Here is a 24,923-nt window from a genome sequence, read left to right as displayed (position 1 = left end):
TAATGCTGGCTGCAATGGCATAAATGAAATATTCTCAAGTACGGCGTAAAATACCAATAAAAAAAAAATAATAAATGCAACTCATACTCACATGCATTGTCATCTTTTTCCCATTTGTCATTTCAAACAAGGTTTGGACAGCCTCTGGAGACCAGCCAGCTTGCTGTAGGAAGGAACAAGACAAAAATGCAGGGCAATTCGCCAGGTAGTTTAACGACACAAGGTACAATATGCTTGCTAGCATGTTTTAGATTTAAGATGTTTAAGATTTAACAATATTCAACACTAAAAGACAAGAATTTTATGCTCCACTCAAGAATATTTCACTCATATGACACTGGCCTGTAATATGGTGGGAGGAAACCAGGCAGAGCCTGGCGGAAACCCACGACAATCTGTTGGTTGCTTGCAGATCTTCCCAAGTACAACTGGAGATGAAGCCAGCATAAGCTAGACTTGAACTCACAGCGACTGCATTGGTAAGGGGCTCCTGTGTCAATGTGCTGTGCTACCACGCTAACCACTAGGTGAAGGAAGCCCCAAAAGCAGAGAATAATTTTAGTTATTGATTTATTTGACAGGTGTTTTACGCTGTACTCAAGAATATTTAAATAATAATAATATATAACATATATATAATATATTTTTTTAACTTGACAGTATAGTACATATACCATATTATTTATGTTTTCTTCTCACTAAAGTATAATGTGAAGGACATCGGGCAGCCCAAAGCACTTGATGCATATCAAAGATACTAAAATTACAATTTTTCAGGTTGCCAATCACACAAGCCATTTTCACTACATGAAAATTTACAGCTTAAATGAATAAATTTTGCTGTAAACTTGTTCACACTCACCCCTTCCAAATAGACAATATCATAGAGACAGCACTCTATAGCAAACTCTGGATGCTTCATAAATCTGGCTTGCATCTTTAGAAGTCTGTTGTAGAGAAATCATTATTTAAATTCCCTTCCTTTCCTTTAAACTACATTTCATTTAAGTTTCATTTTTTCTGTGCATGTTGCAGTATGCTGTTCAAGACATTTGGAAGAGAATTTTTCAGATATGATAAATTTATTTGTTTACGACGCTTTCCCCAAAGACAGTAAACATTTACTTAAACATCATGGATAGACAAAACAAAGTGCAATCCCTGCTAAAACAATGCTGATTCACACACAAACTTCACATACATGTACCCTGACAAACTTCCTAACCTGATACTACAACTACATGTTACATTTGAGCCTACGGTTTCGTTGGTCATGGGTGTGAAATTTTACTGATATGAGTCAGCGCCAGTGGGGTTGTCTTACAAGGTGGTCACATCTGCCTGACACAACGTCCATGGCAAAATAAAGTGAAAAGATACGTCACCATGATGATGCTCTTGAATCACTTTTACAACGGCTCTGTAAGGCTGGCTACTGGAAAGTTACTTGTAGACTAACAAGATGCATTTCTACCCAGACCTATATTTACTTATTAAATTGTTGTTTACCTGAAGTAGTTTCCTGTTATATTATGGCCATCTGCTTTATAGGTGGAGGAATCTTGTATGCCAGGGATAAACCATCTACCTTTGATAAGTTACAAACGAACTTGCCCACATGCAACATACAAATATGCATACCATCTTGGTGGGAAACAAGTGATCTTCCACAAATGTAAGGCTGGAGAAACAACTAGCCAAATAGTCATACCCCGTAAACAGTGAAGGTTAGGGGGAATGGACAAAAACTTCTTTCAGTTTCAGGTGAAAACAAACCTGCCAACAGGAACCACCTCTGAATTGCCAAAGTCAAAATACACAACATCTGCGCCAACAAGCACCTCCTTGTCTGGGTTGTCTTTGTCAGATTTCTTAGTGACAACATGCTTCACACGAGCTCTGTACCAGGTCTGGTCCTGAGAGTAGCAGGCTAGCACCAAGTCCCCTGGAGGGTTTGTGTGGGAAAAGGAGGGACAAAATGAAATAAGTTCAGCTTACAAAATAAGTAAAGCTACATGTAGATCAAATATGGTTATTTTTCCGTGGTAATATAACAGTTCTAAATTTTACTCAATTTGACTGTGGGCAACAGAGGTTACATTTTTTACTTCACATCCTGTTCTCTAAGTCCGTTTTTGTACAAAACTGAATGCGATCATAAAATAACCATCCAGAAATATTAGGTGTGATGTGCACATCAGATAAACATTTGGTTTGCCTTAACGATTGCCATTAAAAGTATTACGCTCCAGTGAGGCAGAAACGACCTGCCTAGGTTGAGACTTGAACCCCTCACTTCCAGAATACAGTAAATCACTGTGTTAATCCTTTGCATTTAACTATACTAGAGGGAATTTCAGTATGTCTACCCTTCGATTTTCTCCACAACTGTTCATCCTATCCATTGTGACACTTGGTGAATGTTCTGCTATGGCTCCGAGGAAGTGTACTGTCACGTTTCCCAAAAAATTGCCAAGTACGTAATGACGACATTATGCATACTGTACTAGTTATCTCAGGAATGAATATTATATCAACTGGAGGCATGCAGTTTACATGAAGTGGTAAAAATGAATTGAACACTGCACTAGTACTAATGAATAACACAAACACGAGTTTGTTCATGGTTGCCTGAATGATTACCAGGCGAGAGTTTCTCTGGTCTGTGTTTCTGGCTGTCCTCAGATCTGCACCACTTGTTGATAATTTTCTGTAGATGTGTCAGATCCCTCATGTCAGAGGTCTGCTGTACCAGAAAGCAGCTGGGACTTTTGATATGAGTTACTTCCACCTCTCGTGTTTCTGTGGCAAGAAAAAAGGTCCATATCATTTACTTTATACTTTTATATATACCACTTTTCTATACAATTTTAAAAAGAACACTTGTCTAGGATATGACTGATTGATTGCTCTTGTATTACATCATACTCAAGATATAAGATGTGCTTCTCTGAGGGGAAAAAAACGCAATTAAAAACTTAATTTTCACACTTTTACGTACTGATGGTATACGTGGAGATGAATTCTTGGAGTCAAGATATCAATGCCTATATATATATATATATATATATATATATCAGAGAATAACAAGAGAGTGAGTGAGAGACACCAAAATAGCTGAATGAGTTACAGCAATGTGACAAGACTACCTTTTAGAATCACTGCAAATCTGCACATGGACCCAAAATAACATAAGAATGAAGATGTCTTGTTTCTTTTCATTTGTAGGAGTACCCCAATTCTTTTTCTTGCATGAAAGAGCAACTTTCAGTGCAATTTATGCCCATTTTTAATTTGATTTTGGAGACAAAACTACATTGGTTGAATTCGTCAATTTCAGGGCATCACAGTCTACAAAGAATAATGCTTTCAGACTATGCTTTAATAAACACCTCCCAAAAAAGCTGAAGAATTACAGTGCATGTAGCTTTGCCTTTGCACTATGCTTAGCCTTTTGGTGATTCACCATGACACCTCCCTCTACGGACATTACATGAGGTGACTTTCAACTGCAGGTTTTAAGCCTGACTTGCTCAGACAGAATATTTTCTTACCGTCATTTCTCCTGCTGGTCCGCTCTGATCGTGGCTTATTTCTGGGACGTTCTGCGGAGCTCTGACGACTAAGAGATCTGGAGGTGGTGGAAGCTGTTTCTGAGAGACTGAGAGTTTCTTCATTCTCCTCTGCAACACACATCATAAGCAGCACAAGCTAGATGTAGGAATGCTTTACCTACTGACTAATGGATTATGATAGTGGAATGATTCAAACAAAGAAATAAATGATTAAGGTTTTACACAATGTGTGGATTATTTGAGACATTTTGAGACAATGAATAATCTTCTAAAATCCTAGCCACGATTAGTAAATGTCTAACTCAAGATCGGGTTTCAGGATGAAAGAACTCTTAAACCAATCAAAGAAATAATCCACTCCACTCTAACCCAATCCAAAACCCAAAAGCCCATTTAACTGTTTCCAAAGAGTGCACACTGAAAAAACTATCAGAATGAAGTTGGTTTCCCATCCATGCTTGACGGGACAACAAGGGGATGCACCTGTACACAAAGACATGCACGTTTACATTAAGAGAGTGGTCATGATCGTGTGTACGATCAAAAATAATTCACCTTCAATTATGACATCAGAGTCACAGACTGAACTGGACACCACACTGCCTGACTCCGACACGGTGTCCGATACGTCTGGTCCACTCTCTGACAGAGTCACAAGAGTCACCCTGGGAAGATAACAGTGAATGGCCAGTGCCTTCGGCGAAAACAGTTTCTCTATGTAAAGTACAGAGAGAAATATATCGAAATAGGCCCTATCATAGTATGAATGAAATATGGTGAAGACTCAACACACAACATCTTTGACGTATAATATGCACGTCAGAAGTCTGAACTCACTGTGTTGAAATACTCTTGCAACTGGGCATCACAAAGAGTGTAAAGTCACCACAATAAATTGCAAAGCAACAAAAGCAATGTTGCAGATGCAATTACAATGCAGCATGTTGGGTCTGGTAGTACATATTGAAAATATGAACAATTCTATTTTCACAATATTTTGAATAAAGATGGAAAGCATTTAATATCAAACTCATCAGGCCAGACAAAAATCAAGAGAATACCAAAAATTCATTCAATGAACAGAATACTGCAAAAATCAAGAGAACAAGATCTTATAACAACCAAACCTTCACGAAAAGATGAAAAGCCATAGTGAATTTTTTAAAACAAGCTGAGGCAGTATCTTCAGCTACTCAGGAGAGTCCTTCAGGAAAAATTTATATTTTGACTCTTACGTTGGTTCCAAACTCCCGACAACGGCCCCATGGTTTTGTATGGCCTTCTGGATATCACTTGACCATTCCACCCTGTAAAAAAAAAAAAAAAAAACAAGAATTCTTTTAGAACACATTTTATTCCACAGCCTGTTACATTTAATGATAGGTATGTTTTAAAGAAATCTCGGTTTGAAGAGAAAACATGAATAGTTTGATAGTCCAATCATATCACAATTGTGTTTCGTGTTGGTAGTACATTTTACGTGCTGCCACACTTATACCACTGCTTATTACCAAAGGTTTATGGAAAGGACACCATAGAGGACACTCATTGCATCATGATGCACCGACATGAGGCAGTCACTACTAAATACTAAGCCTCAACACATATATGTAAGCTAGAGAAAAAGGACGATTTAAAACATGATAGACCCAACAATCATTCTTCAAGTATTGCTTATGCAACGTATGTTTTATACCAGTTTGATTAGTAAGAATAATATCTATGTAAAAGTCCACAACAGGACAAGAGAAGCCGTAATTTTAATAAAAATGGACAAATTACCTAAAACTCAAATATTATCTGTAACTATTCTTGGTGAAGCCATGAAGTCATAAAGACATCAACAAAAACTATTAATTTGACACTTTGAAGTCACATTTTCCAATTTAATTGATTTTCAAATCCATTTCACGCCATTTAGAAAAAAAAGTCTGCAAAACATCTCAAAGAAAATCTGCAAAACTGTTTATGTCCACAACAGGACAAAAACAGCCATACTGCAATTCTTCAACCTTTTCGCATGACTGCAAGGTGTTCAAGCATATTCTGAAGGTAATATTTGGTGCAGACTTTTAAAATCATATTTTTTGTGAAGCCCAGAAATCAGCTAATCAAACCAATGCAGTTTTGTCTCCAAAATCAAATCAAAAATGTGCATAAATTGCACTGAAAGTTGCCCTTTCATATGCAAAAAGATTGAGGGTAATTCGGATGAAACTAGACGAAATAGCCCAAAATTCAATCTTGATCTGTAACCCTTGTGGTGAGACCACATACCAGGTTTTAATTTCATGTTATAAACCATTATCAAAAAAAGCCTGGTTCCATGACACACTGATGGAGAGAGTGAGCAGTCAAGCTAGAGCGCCCTTTATACTGGCTGTATAATGACTCTGTTTTCATCAAGCTAAACAACTTACACAACATGTTATTAAAGAAATAATTCTTTATCCAAGCATTGTTACTCAAGAACAACAATGATTAGATAAAGAATCCATATTTCTATTCTATTATACATACCTGAAACTTTTGCATATTTATCAGACATGAAAAGTGAGAAAATGAGTGAGTGAGCCAGTGCTTACGGTTTAACGTCATACTTAACAATTTATCAGTCATATGAGGATGAAGGAGTTGTTAGAGTGCATGTACGTGTAATGTGCCTCCTTGTTGCAGGATGGATTTCCACCACTCTTTTATCTAGTGAGTGAGTGCTTGGGGTTTAACATCGTACTTAACAATTTTTCAGTCATATGACGATGAAGGAGTCCTTAAGGTGCATGTAATGTGCCTCCTTGTTGCAGGACGGATTTCCACCGCTGATTTATCTACTGCTGCTTCACTGAGACGATGCTCTACCAACTGAGCTGTCGGGGCCGGTGTGAGCAAACGAAGAAAAAAATTAAACAACCATTTTTCCCCTCTGCTGCTACATTAACTTGTTCTCTGTTAACAAATGAGCGAATCTCTGAGAATGATTCAAAGCAGGGGGTGAAGCATGTTTGCAGGAAATCAGTCTTGTTTATTTGTTTCTACAATTTCTGATCAGTTTTCATATAAATTTCTCTGTGTGCCACGATGTCTGGTTTATTCATTTGCATGTCTATGTGGTCATCAGTGTCAATGAATTTGATTAACAACTGGGAAGAACATCTGTGTGAACACCAGTAGTTTGAATTGATGTCAACTAAGGTCAAGTGTTGTGTTATGAGCATGTTCCGATACGCGCATCTGATTTTAGATGCATTGACGTTCAATGTAGTATGGGGTAGGAAAACAAAGTGGAACAGAAATCTGAACAGTTTCTTTTCTATGTTTTAACTCACTTCAGCTCACATTGGTCAGGTTTTTCACTGCTTACAAGTGTACACGGCATTCCTGTAGCCTCTACCAAGCGGTCCAAAATGTCCTTGCCATTCAGAACAACTTCACTGTAGTTGTTTATCACTTTCTTGGCATCTGTTACAACAAAACATGTATGTAATTTCTAAACACTTTTATTAAACAAACTGCATTCAAACTTGCTGAAAGTTTGTTACCGTGATTACAAAGTTTTTGTTCCAGAGTTTTGTCACATAACTAAACCAATAATCATTTCCACCTTGCTCTGTTTAAATGCCCAAGACATCCTTGTACTACAGCCCACTTGTGGTGAGAAAATGCTCTTCACAAGTAGCTACACAGAGCAGTCCATAGTTTTCTGCTGTCTTGGTATTTTATGAGCAGGTATACACCGAAAAATCTGACACGCATTTGTCTTATAGGAAAAACCAACCTTCATACCTTTGGACAGCTCTCTTCGGAGGTTATATGGGGCAAAATCGATCAGTACAAATCCAATTGAATTTTCACTATTATTTTAGAATAACCCAAAATTGCGTGTATCTATCATAAAATATCAGCCAGGCTATGCAGGTGTTACTGTTCAAAGATGGTACTTAAGTTAAATTTACAAAAGAAGAAAAAGAATTTTAAAATTCTGCTAAAATTTATAAAGAAGGTCTGGTTACATTACTTTTCAAACCTTAGAACCATTTTAAGACAAAAAACAGTACAGGTAAGAGTCTGACATTTACTGAAAGGCAATATCTTGGTCTGGGTTAGTACAGAAAATATTATTTGATCAGTAAATATGGATTATTTTTTGCTAAAAATCTCCAATATAGCCTATAGTAACAGTCTGACATTTACTGAAAGGCAATATCTTGGTCTTGATTAATACAGAAAATATCACTGGATCAGTAAATATGATTTTTATTGGCCCAAAATCTCCAGTATAGCCTCTTTAAAGGCAGGGAGGAGTTTTAGGAGTTCCTCACGGCCACATTTTATGCAAAATTTACTGGTCAGTCCTTTGAACACTGACAACTACAATGCATGCTTTCATCCTGGCTTAATCAAACTTTAGTCTCAGACCTCCTCAAGTCAGCATTTGGTACAGTAACAATTTAGACACAGATGGGCATGAATTAGTTAAAACAGTTCTTTTTCTTTTTATCCACTGGTAACAGCGCTATTTGTTTTACTATTCATCAACACTCATTCATCAGGAACAACTGTGATCCATCAGAGGTCTTTGTTCATTACCTAAGATGTCTGTGATGACCATCACTGATCTATGTTCCCCTTACCTTGAATTAATCCAGTCAAGTGAGTTTGAGCTTGTTTTAGTTGTGATCTCTAAAAAAAACACGAATAAAAAAATAAATGAATAAATAAATAAATAAATGAATAAATGAATCTCACATTGGCAATATTGTAGTCATATCATGGTGGCTCAAAATGAATGAATGACAAGTAAATGTAATTTAAATTTAAAATAAAATTTTAATAAAATAAAAAAATAAAAGAAATTCTGTTTAGTTTTCCTTATTGTCAATAAATACATCAGATACTATTATTGGTGCTGTTAACATTTTTACTGATAAATTCACTTAAACGGATCTTCAAAAAACTGGATAAGAATAATAAAAGTTTTACAAATAAAGAAGATCATCATCAAAGCCAAAATGCCTCTGTCTTCCTATCTTCAACCAAGTAACCTCAAGCAAAGAAAATAACAGGATGTATTTTAGAACTGTAAATAGCCTTTTCTTCTTACCATATCCTGCATCACTCCAGATTTCTCAGAATCTGGCGAGTTTATGTTTGCCATAATTTCATTTATAATCTCCATTTCTCTGTAAAAAAAAAAAAAATAAAAATATTGCAGCAAAAGTTTACAGCCTTATCATTAAGAAAGATATAAGCATGGAAACTATGAAGATAACTTATCCTTGTAATTCCCAATCAATGAAACAGACACGGACACTTTATATGACAAATCTGAGTGAGTGAGGGATAGTGCGCTTGGGGTTTATCATCATACTTTACAATTTTTCAGTCATATGACGACGAAGGAATCCTTAGACTACCTGTGATGTGTTTCCTTGTTGCAGGACGGATTTCCACTACTCTTTTATCTAGTGCTGCTTCACTGAGACGACTTACCGAAGGCAAGTAAGCCGCCACACCCGAGCCATTATACTGATACAGGTCAACAAATCGTTGCACTTTCCCCTTCATGCAGAACACCAAGCGAGGAAGTTACAACTTCCACTTTTAAGGTCTTAGGTTTGACTCGACCCAGGATTGACCCTGGATCTACCGCTCCCGAAGCAGACACTGTACTATGCTATCGGGGTCGGTACAAAAACAACGAGACACACATGTATAATAACTAGATCTCAGATCACACGGTTTACGGATTTCTTTCAATGTTGTTTTGCGCCATACTGGTAAGAAGTTTTCACTTGTATGATGGCAGTCAGGGTTATAGGTGCTTGAAACTGTAGTGTCCAGGATAAACATCCTTTGGCAAGTCACTTAAATTTAGAAATTCGCCATACCTTCCAACAAACTGATCTTTTCACTATATGAAATATTTCAGGAGTAATGTAAACTTCAACAAATGTAACTAGATTTATGTTATTTATTTATTTATTTGATTGGTGTTTTATGCTGTACTCAAGAATATTTCACTTATACAACGGCAGCAATATGGGAGGAAACCGGGTAAAGTCCGGGGAAAACCCACGACCATCCGCAGGTTGCTGCAAAACCTTCCCATATACGGCCATGTAACTAGAAGATGATAAAACACATATGCTTCCATATGCTTACTAAATGGAAACAGCCAAAAACAAAATCATTAAAATGAAAAACAGAAAACAACAAAAGTATGCCTCTAAGTTCAAAATTTAATTAGGTCCGGTCCACCGTGAGGAAAATTTGTCCATCAAATGACATCAAAAGATGTACATTAAATTGGTTTCAAGAGATCATGTCAACCATGATAAGCAACCTTTGCATTTCATGATGCACACCACTGCACTCGCCTTGACGGAACAGCCGTGGTCAAATTACCACACAGTCGTGGACAGCGGACTTTGAAGTTTGATGTTGCAGTTGCTTTTCATCACCAATAAAACCGCAACATTAACACTTTCGAAACGTAACACTTTCTCCTTGATATTTTCAGTCTCTCCACAGTTTTACTATGAGTTACTATGAATGTGGACACAATTTCCAATGCGGAATTTCAATGAAACAGATATTTAGTGCAGTAAGCATGTCACCGCTAGCTTAAAGCATAGGCCGTTTAGTGAAAATTAGCACCCAGCTTTCATGTAGTGCGAGATCTTGCGACATTTCTGTTAAAAAAATGGCCACCGTCTGAAATGCCGTCTAAAAGTGACTTATACCCACAAGCATGAATAGACAGATGCAGAGACAGATAGGTGGAAATCCGAGGACCACAGCCTTCATCATGTGCCTTGTCTCACCTGATCTGCAGACAGCCGTGAAGCCACCTGAAGTGTGACTTGACCTCTCCCACCAGTCTGTTCAGGTCATTTGTGTAGTCAGGCTCTGTTTGCTTCAGACTCTGGACAAACACCAACACCATACCATAAAGCAGCTGATTTGTAACACTATAAACCACAGGAACATACATCAAAAGCTGTTTTTACCTTTACCATACACTTTATGTAAATGTACTACAGCTGATCTTTATTAGCAATACACCTTAAAAAAAAAATATAAAAAAAAACATTATATATACATGTACTCTCCTCATGCAGAGGCATGTGCCCTTCAGCCTACAACATGTAGATATGCTGCAAGAGTTCACAAGTGTGATTAAAAACATCACTAATTAACATAATCCAGAGTGAACAATGGAAACAAAGATATCTGTACAAACACCTAGCCTGCTCATCTCACCCAATATATATGTAACTGTAGCAGGAACATTGAGTTTCTTTTTTCTCACATGGTTAGACCATCTAATGAACAACATACTCATATCTTTCCATTTCCGCAAGGCTGGTAAAGAAACACTACTAATATCTGTCTCAAAAATTAGAAGAATTAGGTTACCAAATTCCTTGATAAACATCAGGTTTTATTTATTCATTTATTTATTTGATTGGTGTTTTACGCCGTACTCAACAATATTTCACTTCTACAACGGCAGCCAGCATTATGGTGGGAGGAAACCAGGCACAGCCCGAGGGAAACACATAACCATCCGGAGGTGGATGGCAGCCCTTCCCACTTACGGCCAGAGGGGAAGCCAGCATGAGCTGGACTTGAACTCACAGCGACCACAATGGTGAGAGTTTCCTGGGTCATTACGTTGAACTAGCGCACTCACCGAGTGAGCCACGGAGCCCCCCCCCACTCCCCATCAGGTTTTAAGCATAGAGACTATTTATGGTTCACTTCATTTGTAATGCCAGGTATTTCTTCAGCAGTCTCATGTCCCTGGAAATGCTTGACTCAGTAGCCCACATCCTGCCTCTGTGTAAGTTATGTGTATAATAATGAAGACACACCTCCACTTCGACCGATGAAAATTTAAGTTCATTTCCCCAAGATATTTTTCTCATATGGAGACTTCATTGACTATTAACATGGATAATAACACTTTTCACTCAAATCAGAAAACGAGATGTCTTTTGAGCGAGCATAGAATCGATAGATTAAAATGGACTGTCATGGAGCGAGTACACCAAATACTAGTACATGTACTAGATCTGGTTTGTATTACTGAAACATCTTAACAACTTCAACAACATACTTCACCAAAACCCATCCTCACACTACTGTTGAATGGCTCTGGCATCACTTTATCACACTCTCCTTGGTCATGGTCTTTATTATTACTGTCATATTTATTACATATGCAATTTTAAGTTTTATACTGTTAAACTATTAAAATGTATCCATATTTAAATGCATATACATGTTTTGATATTCATACTTTACCAAAGTCAAATTTTTGTAAGAATGAGGAAACTCACTTTTTCGGAAATCTTTAACCTTTTCAGGACTCGAGAAGCTGTCTGTACCAGAGATTCCAGTTCATCTACGTATGTCTTGTTCTGTTCATAAACAACAGAAAAACAAAATAGAAACAGAGCAATATGATAATGAATCAGACAATCAGGGAAAATAAATGAAATGTGTTTGTAACCAACCTGAAGAACAAACATTTCAGACACACATTCATGGTCACTTACACTATTATCTACAGTACAGCTCACGCTAAAAGTTAAACCCAGGCAGAAGATTAGCGCAATCCTAGAGGTCTTGTAGAGAGTTTGTACAGGGCTTGTAGACACAGTTACCTGCAAAGTCAGTGATCCGTCCACCGTGACTGATCACACAAAAGTGGCTGGGCATTGGTAGACCTACGCGCTGGCTGTGGGAAGTTGACGACGAAAAATATAGTTCTTTGTTACAATGATTTACAAGATTTTTTAAAGACTACCACAACACATAAAACTGAAGTAAAATATCTGATTTATGTGTTTCTGATCCCAAAATGGCAATCTTCTTTTAAGTACTGATATACGAGTGAAGACATGCGAGATTTGTAATGGATCACTATGATCTCTAGCCCATTCTTGATCTCCATAACAAGTTAAAAGATGCACAAATATCTTTCGTTTCTTCCATAGAAGTTTGCCAGTGAATAATTATCTGCCCCTTAGTGGTTCAGAAAGTCAACTTGGCACTTTGACATTGACACGCCATGCAACAATGACGGCGCGGTATTACAATATGAATTCCATGTACAGAAGTGGTAAAACATAAACAAATCATAAACATGAAACAGGACAAGTTAGATTTTGACCATATGATTGTGGAGAATTTGTAGTTTGTACGAAACCATGTAGGAAAAGCACCCATCTAACAAAAGCATGAAGGAAAAAAGGATTCGTTTGAAAAGTTCTTCTCACAGAAAAAGTAATCCAGTAATAATTTCCCATTTGCGCCAAAACACTTTATTTAAATTTCTGGCTTATCAGGCACAGTGTAACTTTCCATTTTCTGACTCTGTGACTATAAAATGTCTTCATGGAATTCATTCCACTCATTCCATTCATTCCATTCCAATTTATGCTCAACAATACACAGTTTGAACCAACACCCAGATGAATTCAGACAGGCCTGTCAAATTTTATTTGTGAACTTGAGTTGTAAAGTCGAGGCAAAATGTTTGTGAATAGCTTACACATGTATCAATAAACATGTGACTACAATTTTTTTTTTTTTTTTGAATTTGGACAGTAATGTTTTGATGTTCACTATACTTGTGTGAAAAAACATCATAGGTGTTTAACAGGCAGCAACAGTCATGCAGATTATTGTAGGATTAATCTGGGATTAACATAGATGTCTATCTTAATCTTAATTCCAGGCTTAAATAAAATATTCGGAAGTGTTACCTAGAGACTTGGAAGAAGAACCCATGCAGGCTTAGTATCCAGCATTGACACTTTGCCAAAATTGAAGAACAATCGGGTATTGGAGTGAGTAAATAATATTCACAAGTGTCAAACTTTATCAACTGACATACACTGTATGGTTTTGAAAACTGTTGACAGCAGGAATAAACTAAACTCTCAAAATTGACTGCTGAGGCTAAATTCACTGTTTCTGTGTAAATCACTCTTCTGTACAACTCCCGGGTGGCAATCTGGTCAGCAATTTAGCACGTTTGTATAGACTATCAATGATGTATGCCAATCTTGAAAACTTTGTAAACAGACCAGTCAGATTAAAAAAAAAAGACACCAGCCATTTTGGGTTAATTGTTGAAAACACCGGCAGCTGCAGTTTGGCCTACATGTTCGTCCACCGAAAGTAGCATGCAGCGAAAGGTCTGCAGCCTGGTGATGCCTGATTCTGACATTAACACACATGTTTTGGGTTATTTTTTTATTTTTTTTTTTTAGTTCTGTTGACATGTGGCTTACACGACATATGTAATGATATAAATACATGATGTTTTTTAGATGTCACCTTTATACAAATGCAACAAATGGTAACACATGAGCGTGAAGGATCACAAGAGACTGCTGTCTGCCGGTGTTGTGGCGAGAGGAAGCATGCACTAATGCATGTGCTTTATTTGCAAGAAAGTCGTGACGGTTTGTGAAATTTATAGGTAGATTTGGTCAGTTTACTATAAAATATCTGTCGCATGGTTTTATATGACATAATATAAATGTATATTAAAATTAGTTTGCCGACCATCAGAGATTTTGATCGCACATTTACTCCTTTAATCAAGTTGATCGACTGATTTTGTTGTGCAGAGGTAGGTTATTTATTGCAAGATAAATTTTCTGCTTTTCACATACTATTTCATATATGCTAGTATATGTTCAAATAGCTGAAACACGGGGACTGCACCTTCACTTTCAAACAAGGATAGGCCAATGTCCGTAGACAGAACTATATTCACACCTTCCGACAATAATCTTGCATGCCTCAGACACAGCCCAGTAGAGGGTTTGTCACGCGACTGTGGGGCGTTATTCAGTATCTCAGAGCACGATAAGCATGGCAAACAATTAACTTTTAGTCCGAGCTGTACTGTACATTTATTTGGTTGGTGTTTGATGCGATTGCATGACATCACTCAGGATGATGAGAGAATCTGTAGCCGAAACAGTGACAGCTGGATTCTACACCACTGTAAACCATACACATGCAGTGTAATTGTTCTGTAGCACTGTTACAACATGTCAGAATACTTGTTGTGTGGGCGTCACACAAAAAAAACCTTCTTACAAATGCACATGTGGGTATATGATTTAACCAATGATGCTGAGGTAGGATTACTGTTATAAATGTCATTTCTCAGGAGAAAACTGGAAAATGAAAGTCAGAATTGGCCAATTTGACTTATCAGGACTTCTTTTGTAGAATAGTAGCTTCTGACAGGCTTTTGATGTAATGTGTAAGTATCTAACTTCTACAAAAATTTGCGGCTTTAACCGTCATGGTCACATGTTCGAATCCATCCCTCGCTGTTTCACCAGCAACTTAAAGTCAAAAGGTTTGTTAGGTATTTGACAAAATGTTAGTGGTTTTATTTGAGTTTCCTCCAACCATAAACCCGACCATCATACAAGTGAAAAAAATCATGGGTGCACATATTCAAACGCATAAATAATTATTTGTTTGATTGGTGTTTTATGAAATAAATAAAATTCCTCAACCTTTTCGCACATGAAAGAGCAACTTTCAGAGCAATTTTTGCATATTTCTAATTTGATTCTATAGGCATTTTGTAGGATTGGTTGGGAAGGCCAACTTCGGGGCTTCACAAAAAATGTGTTTATCACTCCGCACAGGTTACACTTGAATAAATATCTTGCAAATATGCAAAAAGGTTGAAGAACTACAGTAGATCTTACTTTATCCTCCATGGATGTTACTTCATGGCTCTTGTGGTCCCCGCTGATAACACAGGTAGAACAGACTAGTGTGTTATCAACCTCACAGTGGTACTCTATCTGCTTGTTGTGTACTACACACATCAGTCTAGACGTGGACGGCCTTATCCTTAACACACAAAGTATCAAATATACCATATACTTATGATTACTGCTGTGATTCAACCAAATATTATCTCCCCCCCCCCAAAAAAATACATAAAATATTTTTATTTATATTGGTGCTTTACGCCGTACTTAAGAATATTTCACTTATACAATGGCGGCCAGCATTATGGTGAAAGGAAACCCACGACCATCCACAGGTTGGTGGGAGACCTTTCGACATGCGGCTGGAGAGCAAGCCAGCATGAGCTGGATTTGAACTCACATTCACTGCATTGGTAGGAGATTACTGCACTGGCGTGCTAATGCTCTCAGCCACAGAGGCCCCATCATAAAATATTACTTTCATGGCTGAAACACTTTACTACTATGATATCCTCCCACCGACCAAACAAACCTCAGAACATCTTCCTAAAATTAATAGAACTCTGTATTTTGGTAAAATAGACAACTTAGCCAAGGACAAAATTTTGAGTATTTTTATAGTATGCAGTTAAATGGTGATCATCAGACCATTTCGCTAAAATGTTCCCTGACATATGCTCCAATTCAGAATGAGATCCTCCTGTTTGGCTGAGGGTTTAACTTGAAATTTGTCAGAAGGTTTCACATCCACCTGGCCAGGTGTGATGGTGTTTTTCCTACACATCCACTGGACAGCCATAGTATGAGTAAAGACATATGATGAAGGCATTAGCCTCTAATTAAATATTAACTTAACATTTGTCATTTTAACTGAAGTGCAAAAAGATTGATACTTTTAAGAAATCACAACAATTCTTCTACAAGGTCAGATAACTCTAAACATACACTTCTTCCTCCACATCAGAATCTAGCTCCGAGGCTTGATGTGTCCGCAGAATATTGAATCCACCGTGAATCTGGAAATAAGAGAGAAATATTGCAGTAGTTTAAACAGCTACATAAGCTGTGCAGTCACATCCAGACATAAACTAAGCTCAAAAGTATCCAGAAGCCTTACTAGTTTGACACCATCGATCAAAATGCCTGCCGTACGTGGGAAGGTCTGTCAGCAACCTGCGGATGGTTGTGGGTTTCCCCTGGGCTCTGCCCGGTTTCCACCCACCATAATGCTGGCCGCCGTCGTATAAGTGAAATATTCTTGAGTACGGCGTAAAACACCAATCAAAAAAAAAAAAAAAAATCAAAATGCATGAGATTTATTTGTTTATTATTTATTTGATTGGTGTTTTACGTCGTACTCAAGAATATTTTCACTTATACGACGGCAGGCAGTATTATGGTGGGTGGAAACCGGGCAGAGCCCGGGGGAAACCCACAACCATCCACATGTTGCTGACAGACCTTTCCACGTACGACTGGAGAGAAAGCCAGCATGAGTTGGAGTATGCCTGAGATTTAATAAAACTTTAATAAAACGGGCAACCTTTTCTCCATGTAAAGATACTTGAGCCCAAGCTGAGCTATCTTACTGGTAGAGAGGGATGATCAAAACTCTGGGGAAACCAATGTATCTTGCACATGGTTAATGTCACTGCCTATCACTTAAACACACATGAAGTTCAACTCAACCTGTCCATTACATGTGTCAGTTGATACCAAGAAAACAACAAATTCAACTTTAATAAGAAATTCTTTCATAGGTCTTTTGTAGCTTAAATGTTGTTTAAAATAAGTGGACTCAGTGTATTAGTCATTACAGTGTATTTTTTTTTCACATTTTAAAATTTAAATAAAAACCCTTACTCTTCCACGCAAACCCTTACCATTTATCTTACGTGACATTTAGCCTGCACCATGTTTAACACACTAGCCTGCGGTTCCAGGTTTTATTTATTGGATTGATGTTATACGTTGTGCTCAAGAATATTACACTTATACAACAGCAGACTGCATTCTATGGTTGGAGGAAACCAGGGGGAAACCTTTTAACAAACAAACCAAGATGAAGCCAGTGCAGTTTCTGGAGGGATTAACATAAATTAAAGTGCACATAACTAACCTTTTCAAAGCAGATTCCGCAGAGTATGCTGGCACATTTGATACAACGACATGTTGCCATGTTAATCTTACACTCACTGCATATCACACCTGAAGGGCAAAACAAACAGATGCGTGAAAATACGATTCATTTATCTATTTATCTGAGTCAGGTTTTACGCCACACTCAACAATGTTTCACTTATACGATAGCAGCCAGCATTATAGCGCGAGGTAACCTGGCAGTGCACAGGGGAAACCCACAACCGTCCATAGACTCCTTCCTATGGATGACCACAGAGGAAGCTTGAACTTGCAGCAACCACGATGATGAGAGGCTGCTACTTCATCTGATTCATTGATTCATTGACTGATTGACTGATTGTTGTTAAACATCACATCAAAGAAGGTTTCACTTATGCATGTACCACATTGGTCATTTTTATGAGTATAGCAAGCCCCCTGGAGTGTCCAGGGCAATACCAAAAGCTGCAAACTGGCAACTTGTAACTTGTACTCCACACTGGTGCAATGAATGGATGAATGATTATGGCTAAACGCCGCGTCAGCAATATTTCCACCATATCGTGACGAGATATTAGTGGAAGACAAGTAGTCTTCAATATATGTCAGACTGTGCGTTTGGTCACACAAACATCTTCAGTAGCTTATTATAACTGAGAGGGGGATACTACAAATATTTACTCAAACAGTGATTTATTTACGCATTCGACTGGAGACTTGTACACCATACTGAAGAATCTTTCACTTATACGACACCAGTCAGCATTATGGTGGGAGGAAACTGGGCCGGGAGAAATCCATGACCATCCGCAGGTTGTTGACAGACCTACTTGGTGCTTGTGTAGTAATGCAGTTTACAACCTACTTTTCATCACTCCCCCTGTGACCACATCTCTCCTCAGCTTCTGGGAAACAGAACCTGCAGGCGTCAGGCGCTTCAACTCACTGAAATGCCATAATAATGAATCAAATTACTGTTACATATTTCCTAGAATACATCTGGGTTAAAACCAGTTCACACAGAGTCAAATACTGCTCATCTCCAATATTTTAACCCTGTCATGGTGACCCTGGGGTGGAGGACCCGTCCAATCCACCCACCGGAAATAATTTTATTTATTTTATTTGACTGGTGTTTTCCGCCATACTCAAGAATATTTCACTTATATGATGGCGACCAGCAATTATGGTGGGTGGAAACTGGGCAGACCCTGGGGAAAACCCACACCCATCCGCAGGTTGCTGCCAGACCTTCCCACGTAGGGCATTCGTGACAGGCTCCGGGGTCATTACGCTGCGCTAGCCGCTAACCAACTGAGCCATGGAGCCCCCCCAACCCCAACCCCACCCCCAGCGGAAATGAAAGCCTTGAAATAAGAAGGAAGTCAAGAACAATGTCCTGCAAAAATGATAATTTGACAGTGGCCAACTATTGGTACAAGAAAATACTACCATGTAAATACTGATAACACTGTTCAGCAATGTAGGTAGCTGAAAAATTTGACAATGAAAATGGAAATGCCTTTTGTTACTTGTTTGTAACATTGCTTCCATCTGATTAACCAAATTAAATTATGTTGTGTTTAGCCCAGTCCAAAAAGTCCAGAGTTTCAGAATAAATTAAACCGGTCACTTCCAATAGAAGAAAAAAAATTTAAAAGCAAACATGTCAAATCCATTTTTCCTTGCTGTCAAATGAAAAATCCAGCACGCTCACATGTCCAAGCGGGAGCTTCTGTTGATGTACAGTACGCCATTGATATACACATCAGGTTGAAGGGATTTCACTCCCTTCTCAGTATGGGATAGATCTGTCACAGACTGAAAGGCGAAACGTATGTTTTCTGAGACAATATTTATGTGCTAACAATGCTTGCAACCCTGAAGACATCTCTAATTTTATGATGAAATTACTCTACTTTCCCACACTTTTTAACATACAAAAAAAGTCAATCTGAGATGCAATGGAAACATCTAGGAACTTCCCAGGGTGTTTAGAATGTCAGAGTTTATTCAACTGTACAAAGTTCCAGATATATACAGTAAATGTAATCTTCAACCTTTTCAACCACTAAAGCATCTTTTCAGTGGAATGTGTGCATACAATTATTATGAAATGACGCTAAAATCATTTGCTTGCGTCTTTAAAGATGTTCCATGCAAATGATGTCTCTACACCCCATCGTTTTCTCAGAATGTTCCAAATATTGGTTGCAAAGGTTGGAGAATTAGGGTATGTTGAAATTAAGGTCTTGAGTGAAATTTTTTCTACTTTGAACGATATCCTAAAAAGATTCATAAAAACTGAAGATAACAACAAAAACCTTAAATAATAAATGAATCTACAGCACTCAGCATAAATAAATTTTTTTTTTTTATGACATACTCAAGTACTGAAAATATACTGAGTACTGAGAAAAGAAAGTTCTCTTTGACATACAAGCGCAGGAAAAACAATTTATCAATTTGGGAGGTAAACAGTTGGCAATTTGTAAATCCCCAAAACCTCACCTGACACACAACACAGGCAACATGGTCTTTCTTGGTCCTGGTAGATTTGTTCAGACAATTTTCACAGCAAGCATGGCCACATTGCAACAGTAATGGCTGCTTAGTGTTGTGCATGTGAGATGAATCTGCGAAGAAAAAAAAACATAGATGGACAAATTATATATTTATATCACAAGAAATAAAGCATAAAGCTCAGGTTATAAAGTGAGTTATGCTTGGCATACATGTGAATCAGGAGTAAGTAAGCTGCAATCTCTATGTTAAAGGAAAAGACCTCTAAAAATCAAAGCAGGCATCACTGAGTAGACCACTTAAAACTATGCATAAATATACTTTCACTCATTTTTTACAGTTTCGTGAAAAGTGTACAGGCGATCAAACATTAGATTTCTAAGGTGGGCTTTCTGGACCACACTATCAGAGGTTAGGAACTAACACAGGAAGTTTATCCAACACAGTCACGACACTGAATGTTGCAATAACTCTTTTAACCCTTCAGTGCAAGATGAATAAAATGATGTTCCCAATAATTCCTTCCCTCTGGTGAACATCAGGAAAAAAGGTGATATGATGTCAGAGTTCCCAGATACCATTAGTATGACTCATAAAGCCCATCACAGTTTTCAAATATTTGAATGCCTTGCAACACTCTCAAAAAAATCTGAAAATTTAAATGAAAGTATTTTTATGTATAGTTTTCAGTTGTCTTTATGACAAACCTTACGTCATATTTTAGCTTTCTTTTACTTTAATATTTGGACCTATCATCAGTGCCAAGATGAAAAAGGGATGTAACTTTCAGCCTGGCCAGAGGACAATATTTACTGTTTTTCAACTTTTCTTTAGGGTATGTAAAAAATGTACTAGTCTTTCAGAAAGGCCTTAAAATGATGACTGAAGATGCCAACACTTACTTTTTCCTGAAAAAAAAATTATTTAAACATCACATACTCTTTAAGTGGCCCTATTAGGTGAAACAATCAGAATCAAGTAAAAGGTGTCACTTAAAAAATGCTAAATTTTTTGTTAAAATAAGTGCAAAAAGTTAGACAATGTACTTTATATACCTAGATGTAGAATCACTTAACAATAAGTGACTTTCACGTTTCAGACAGCCCCCCCCCCCCCATTTTTAACCGACATGTGGCGAGATCTTGCATTATACGGGAGCTGGGCGTTAATTTTCCTATGCTTTAACTTACCAGCAGCATGCATACTACAATAAAAATCTATTTCGAAATTTTGCATTGGAAATCGTGTCTCCATTCGCAGTAACTTATATGTATAGTAGTAAAAATGAAGAAAGTGAAAATGCCAAGTAGAAAGTGTTACTTTCAAAAAAAATGTTGTCGTTTTACTGGCCGTGAAAAGCAGCTGCAACCTCAAACTTCAATGTTTCGAAGCTGATATGACGTATCAACGTCAAGTTGCTCAACAGTTGGAATCAACTGAGTTTTCTTGTTGTTGTTAATAGGTGATGGTGTTGTTGTTGTTGCGCTTTAATGTCAAATGAGATGCAATCAACCGTCTCTGCTACACGAAGACAACACACACAAACCTCTAATGCTAAAGCTGTGGCTGCAGCTGGGGCAAACTGGATTACGATGCATCTTGGCGAATCTGTCCTTGTATTCCTAAACGAAAGTGGTCTTCATCTGCACACTTCTTTCAAGCACGCGGACATTTTCTCAAAATCATCATGTTGGTATGGGTTTTGGTCACGTGGTTTGGACTGATCTGCAAATTGGAAAATTTCCCGCAGTTTTTATCGCGATTTGTTACTGCTGTCTTCACATATGAAAATCCACATTTTTGTATTATCGAAATATAAATTATTATTTAAAGGCAAATGAAAGATCTAACTTGCCAGTTAGGGGAAGTATATGACAGGGACTGGCAAATTACCTGTTAACTATTCTGGGGAATCAGTCATTTGCTTTTAATACAAGATTTTAGTGTTTATGTTTACAATCAAGAAGAAAGATTTTGCCAAAAAGTTGGCAAAGAATATCTGACGTCCCTTTATATTTTCAAGACAAGGACAATAATAAGCTCTTGATTTTAAATAATTTTAAATAACAGAAAGATAATTGGCAGTAGGCATGTGTGTGGCAGGACAGTGATGCTGAAATATATAAGACTTTATAAACCGGAAAAGACTGAGAGATAAGAAAAGAAAGTAAAGAAAGAAAAAAAAGTATATTTGGACATTGTCGGGTCATTTGGGCGATGTTGTGTCCTTTCATGGTCATGCATGGTTGCGGATTTGTTTCTGGTTGAGCGATATATTTCAATTTAGATATAATATGGTGTTTTGGCTTAAAAGTTATCCTGGTCTCCTGGCGATACACAAAGTATTATGTTAGATTGTGTTCGGAGATGATGTTCGATCGTTTCTATATGAAGTCCTATTTTTGCCTGCACGCATATTGGTCGCTCCAGCTTCTTTTCCCTAGCGTAGTCGGCCGCTGCCATTGGGCGCTAGCTTCACCAGTGGATAGCGTGTGAAACACGAAAACCAAGTCGTCGACGACAGATCATTTATCTTTAGTCTCAGCTACAAATCATGGCAAAACATCATCCAGATTTAATTTTCTGCCGTAAACAACCAGGCGTTGGTAAGACATACGATATCTTCTTCATTTTAGGCCAGTAGTTGGTGTTTTTGTCCTCTACAGCAATCGAGGAATTTAACGTGGTGTTGTTGTTGCTGTAAAAGCATCATTGCATGGTCTTCCGATTATTTTGCACAGAACTTGGGCTGACAGTGGCTGATAATATAGTTATGATTTAAAATGGACCATTTCTTCACTTAGATTGAGTTCTTAAGCGTGGGTCTACTATATGCAGGTGGCATGTTTCCAGGCGTGTGGGAAAATGTTAATCAGTGCATGGAGGTATAGGCCTATATATATGTATAGGCCTACATGTATATGTCCATGATCAGTAATAATCTGACAGTGTTAAGAATGGTTTTGAATAACCTGTATATTATTTGTAAATGTTAACAACACAAAGGGAATTTTAATTAACATGTTAATGTTCATCAAACAAGACAGGAATTCTTATTGTTTGGTCTAATATTGAATACATGTGTAGAAATGTAAAAGCAGAGTAAATCCATGATCATCAAATCATCTAATATCTAACAGTGAAATCTATTTATCTTTGCAGCTATTGGGAGACTGTGTGAAAAATGTAAGTACATGTACACAAAATGCTTACTTTAAATTGCTCACTTTAAATTGCTCAACCTTTTGCTAATGTTTGTATATTGATTATGATGAGGTACCAGGTAAATCATAATGGTTGCAAAAATTTTGATTCTGCCCAAGCAACAAATCAGCAGAACATGAAAAACATTAGTATTTTTCTCAAGTCTGAATGTGATAATTGTTGTTGTTGCCTTATGGTTATCAAATGTGTTCTTAAGAGGACGTATTTTCTATAAAGGTTTATGACTATTTATTGAATTTCTCCGTAATAATATTAAATCTCTTTGATTTTGATTTTCTGTTACTCCCCTTTTTTTGTTGCCAGTCTGTATATTTGTGTTTTTCTCTCCTCAGGTGATGGTAAATGCGTGATCTGTGACTCCTATGTGCGACCCTGTACGTTAGTGCGGATCTGTGATGAGTGTAACTACGGCTCGTATCAAGGTCGCTGTGTCATCTGCGGAGGTCCTGGCGTGTCAGATGCTTACTACTGCAAAGAATGCACAATCATGGAGAAAGATGTGAGTGATGTAAAACTATAACACGGTTACCATAAAGTTGTTTGATAAATCAGGAAATGAAGAGTAAGAAGAGGGTGATAAATAAAAGTACACTTATGATGTAAAAAGTACACTTAAAATTTGTATATACGCTGTACTTGACCTAAAAATTTTTCCTAAACATTGAATATTTTTAGACGCAATTGAAAATCATAAAGTGTAACTTTTCGTGCTGAAACTTACAATTTTCAGGCTAAGATATCACACTAGGTTTCAAACAAACATCAAAAAACAAAAAATATTTGTCTATAATAGCTTGATATTTTCCACAAAATTTAACATCACCAGTAAAACCCTAATCAGTATTCTGCAAATGAAATCCTCAAGAGCAGGACAGGAGGCTCTTGCTGGTTCACTACCCCTTGAACAGTGTAGTTGCAGGTTCATTCTAGTTCCTGGTAGTCTAGCTCTGAATTTAAGTCGGCAAGTTGATCAGGTACCCTGGCAAGGAACAGTGGCTAAAATATTGGTTCTGCCCAATTTTGTCCATCCATATGCCAATATTTATAACTTACTGTAGGATTTTTGTTAACATAATTTAATGTTTTTCTTTTCTTCATTTTTTTTTTTTTGCAGAGAGATGGCTGTCCTAAAATAGTTAATCTTGGAAGTGCAAAAACAGACCTGTTTTATGAGAGAAAGAAATATGGATTCAAGAAAAGATAGTCTTCTTAGATAGTCTGAATTTCATGTTCATCCAATCCAGGCCCATTTCACTTGGACCACCATTTTATTGACATTGTAAATTGTGTGTACATGTAATAAATATTTTATGGCTTTGTACTTATTTTGTCTTGGAGTGACATTGCTGTTGGATTTAATCATAATCATACTAGGCGTATTCTTGCTTCCATTGGGTGACCGCTTTGATGGCCTAGATGTTCAGAGTGTCTGTTTTGAAGTGGGAAGACCTGGGATCAAACCAGGTTCAGGTCATACCAAGGATTTTATAACTTAATGTCATCCTCGTTTGACTGAAATATTGTTATCCTAATTCTTCCAATTTTGTGGGACAGATATTAGTAGTGTTGAGGGTAGAATTGTAGATTTTTTTACCAGCCTTTTGGAAAAGTAAAGATATCAGTATGTTGTTCATTAGGTGGTTTGACCATGTGAGAAAAAAGAAATTCAATATTCCTGCTACAATTATATATATATTGGATAAAATGAGCAGAT

General features: G+C 37.3%; 2 protein-coding genes across 2 annotated transcripts in view; one reads left to right on the top strand and one right to left on the bottom strand.

Moving 5' to 3' along the window:
• The window catches only part of LOC135461408 (RING finger protein 17-like), a 47,350-nt gene extending 25,683 nt beyond the window's left edge, over positions 1-21,667 (bottom strand). The window contains exons 1-19 of the mRNA XM_064738490.1: positions 21,531-21,667; positions 19,973-20,097; positions 19,179-19,282; positions 18,327-18,406; positions 17,460-17,548; positions 16,286-16,356; positions 15,332-15,479; positions 11,921-12,001; positions 10,400-10,500; positions 8,677-8,755; positions 8,207-8,255; positions 6,902-7,034; positions 4,811-4,882; positions 4,131-4,240; positions 3,555-3,683; positions 2,644-2,802; positions 1,777-1,945; positions 863-947; positions 92-163 (exon numbers count right to left, since the gene is read on the bottom strand). Of these exons, the coding sequence (XP_064594560.1) occupies positions 92-163; positions 863-947; positions 1,777-1,945; positions 2,644-2,802; positions 3,555-3,683; positions 4,131-4,240; positions 4,811-4,882; positions 6,902-7,034; positions 8,207-8,255; positions 8,677-8,755; positions 10,400-10,500; positions 11,921-12,001; positions 15,332-15,479; positions 16,286-16,356; positions 17,460-17,548; positions 18,327-18,406; positions 19,179-19,282; positions 19,973-20,097; positions 21,531-21,582 (1,908 nt within the window). The 5' untranslated portion in view covers positions 21,583-21,667. The remainder of the gene's footprint in view (positions 1-91; positions 164-862; positions 948-1,776; positions 1,946-2,643; positions 2,803-3,554; positions 3,684-4,130; positions 4,241-4,810; positions 4,883-6,901; positions 7,035-8,206; positions 8,256-8,676; positions 8,756-10,399; positions 10,501-11,920; positions 12,002-15,331; positions 15,480-16,285; positions 16,357-17,459; positions 17,549-18,326; positions 18,407-19,178; positions 19,283-19,972; positions 20,098-21,530) is intronic.
• Positions 21,668-22,455: 788 nt separating this feature from the next.
• LOC135482378 (PHD finger-like domain-containing protein 5A) lies at positions 22,456-24,494 on the top strand. The gene is made up of 4 exons (XM_064762331.1): positions 22,456-22,590; positions 23,147-23,170; positions 23,542-23,708; positions 24,324-24,494. The coding sequence occupies exons 1-4, from the start codon at positions 22,539-22,541 to the stop codon at positions 24,411-24,413; spliced, it is 333 nt and encodes a 110-aa protein (XP_064618401.1). The 5' UTR covers positions 22,456-22,538; the 3' UTR covers positions 24,414-24,494.
• The last annotated feature ends 429 nt before the right edge of the window (positions 24,495-24,923 follow it).

Source organism: Liolophura sinensis, chromosome 1 (genome assembly GCF_032854445.1).
Source record: "Liolophura sinensis isolate JHLJ2023 chromosome 1, CUHK_Ljap_v2, whole genome shotgun sequence".
In the NCBI taxonomy this organism is placed as follows: domain Eukaryota; kingdom Metazoa; phylum Mollusca; class Polyplacophora; order Chitonida; family Chitonidae; genus Liolophura; species Liolophura sinensis.
This window is presented reverse-complemented; position numbering and strand designations above follow the sequence as displayed.

Bases quoted from the DNA above. Each gene is read 5' to 3' on its own strand.
- LOC135482378 (XM_064762331.1), top strand. From the start codon at position 22,539: ATGGCAAAACATCATCCAGATTTAATTTTCTGCCGTAAACAACCAGGC. The intron at 22,591-23,146 runs GTAAGACATACG...TTATCTTTGCAG, and splicing joins CCGTAAACAACCAGGCGTTG to CTATTGGGAGACTGTGTGAA. The intron at 23,709-24,323 runs GTGAGTGATGTA...TTTTTTTTGCAG, and splicing joins GCACAATCATGGAGAAAGAT to AGAGATGGCTGTCCTAAAAT.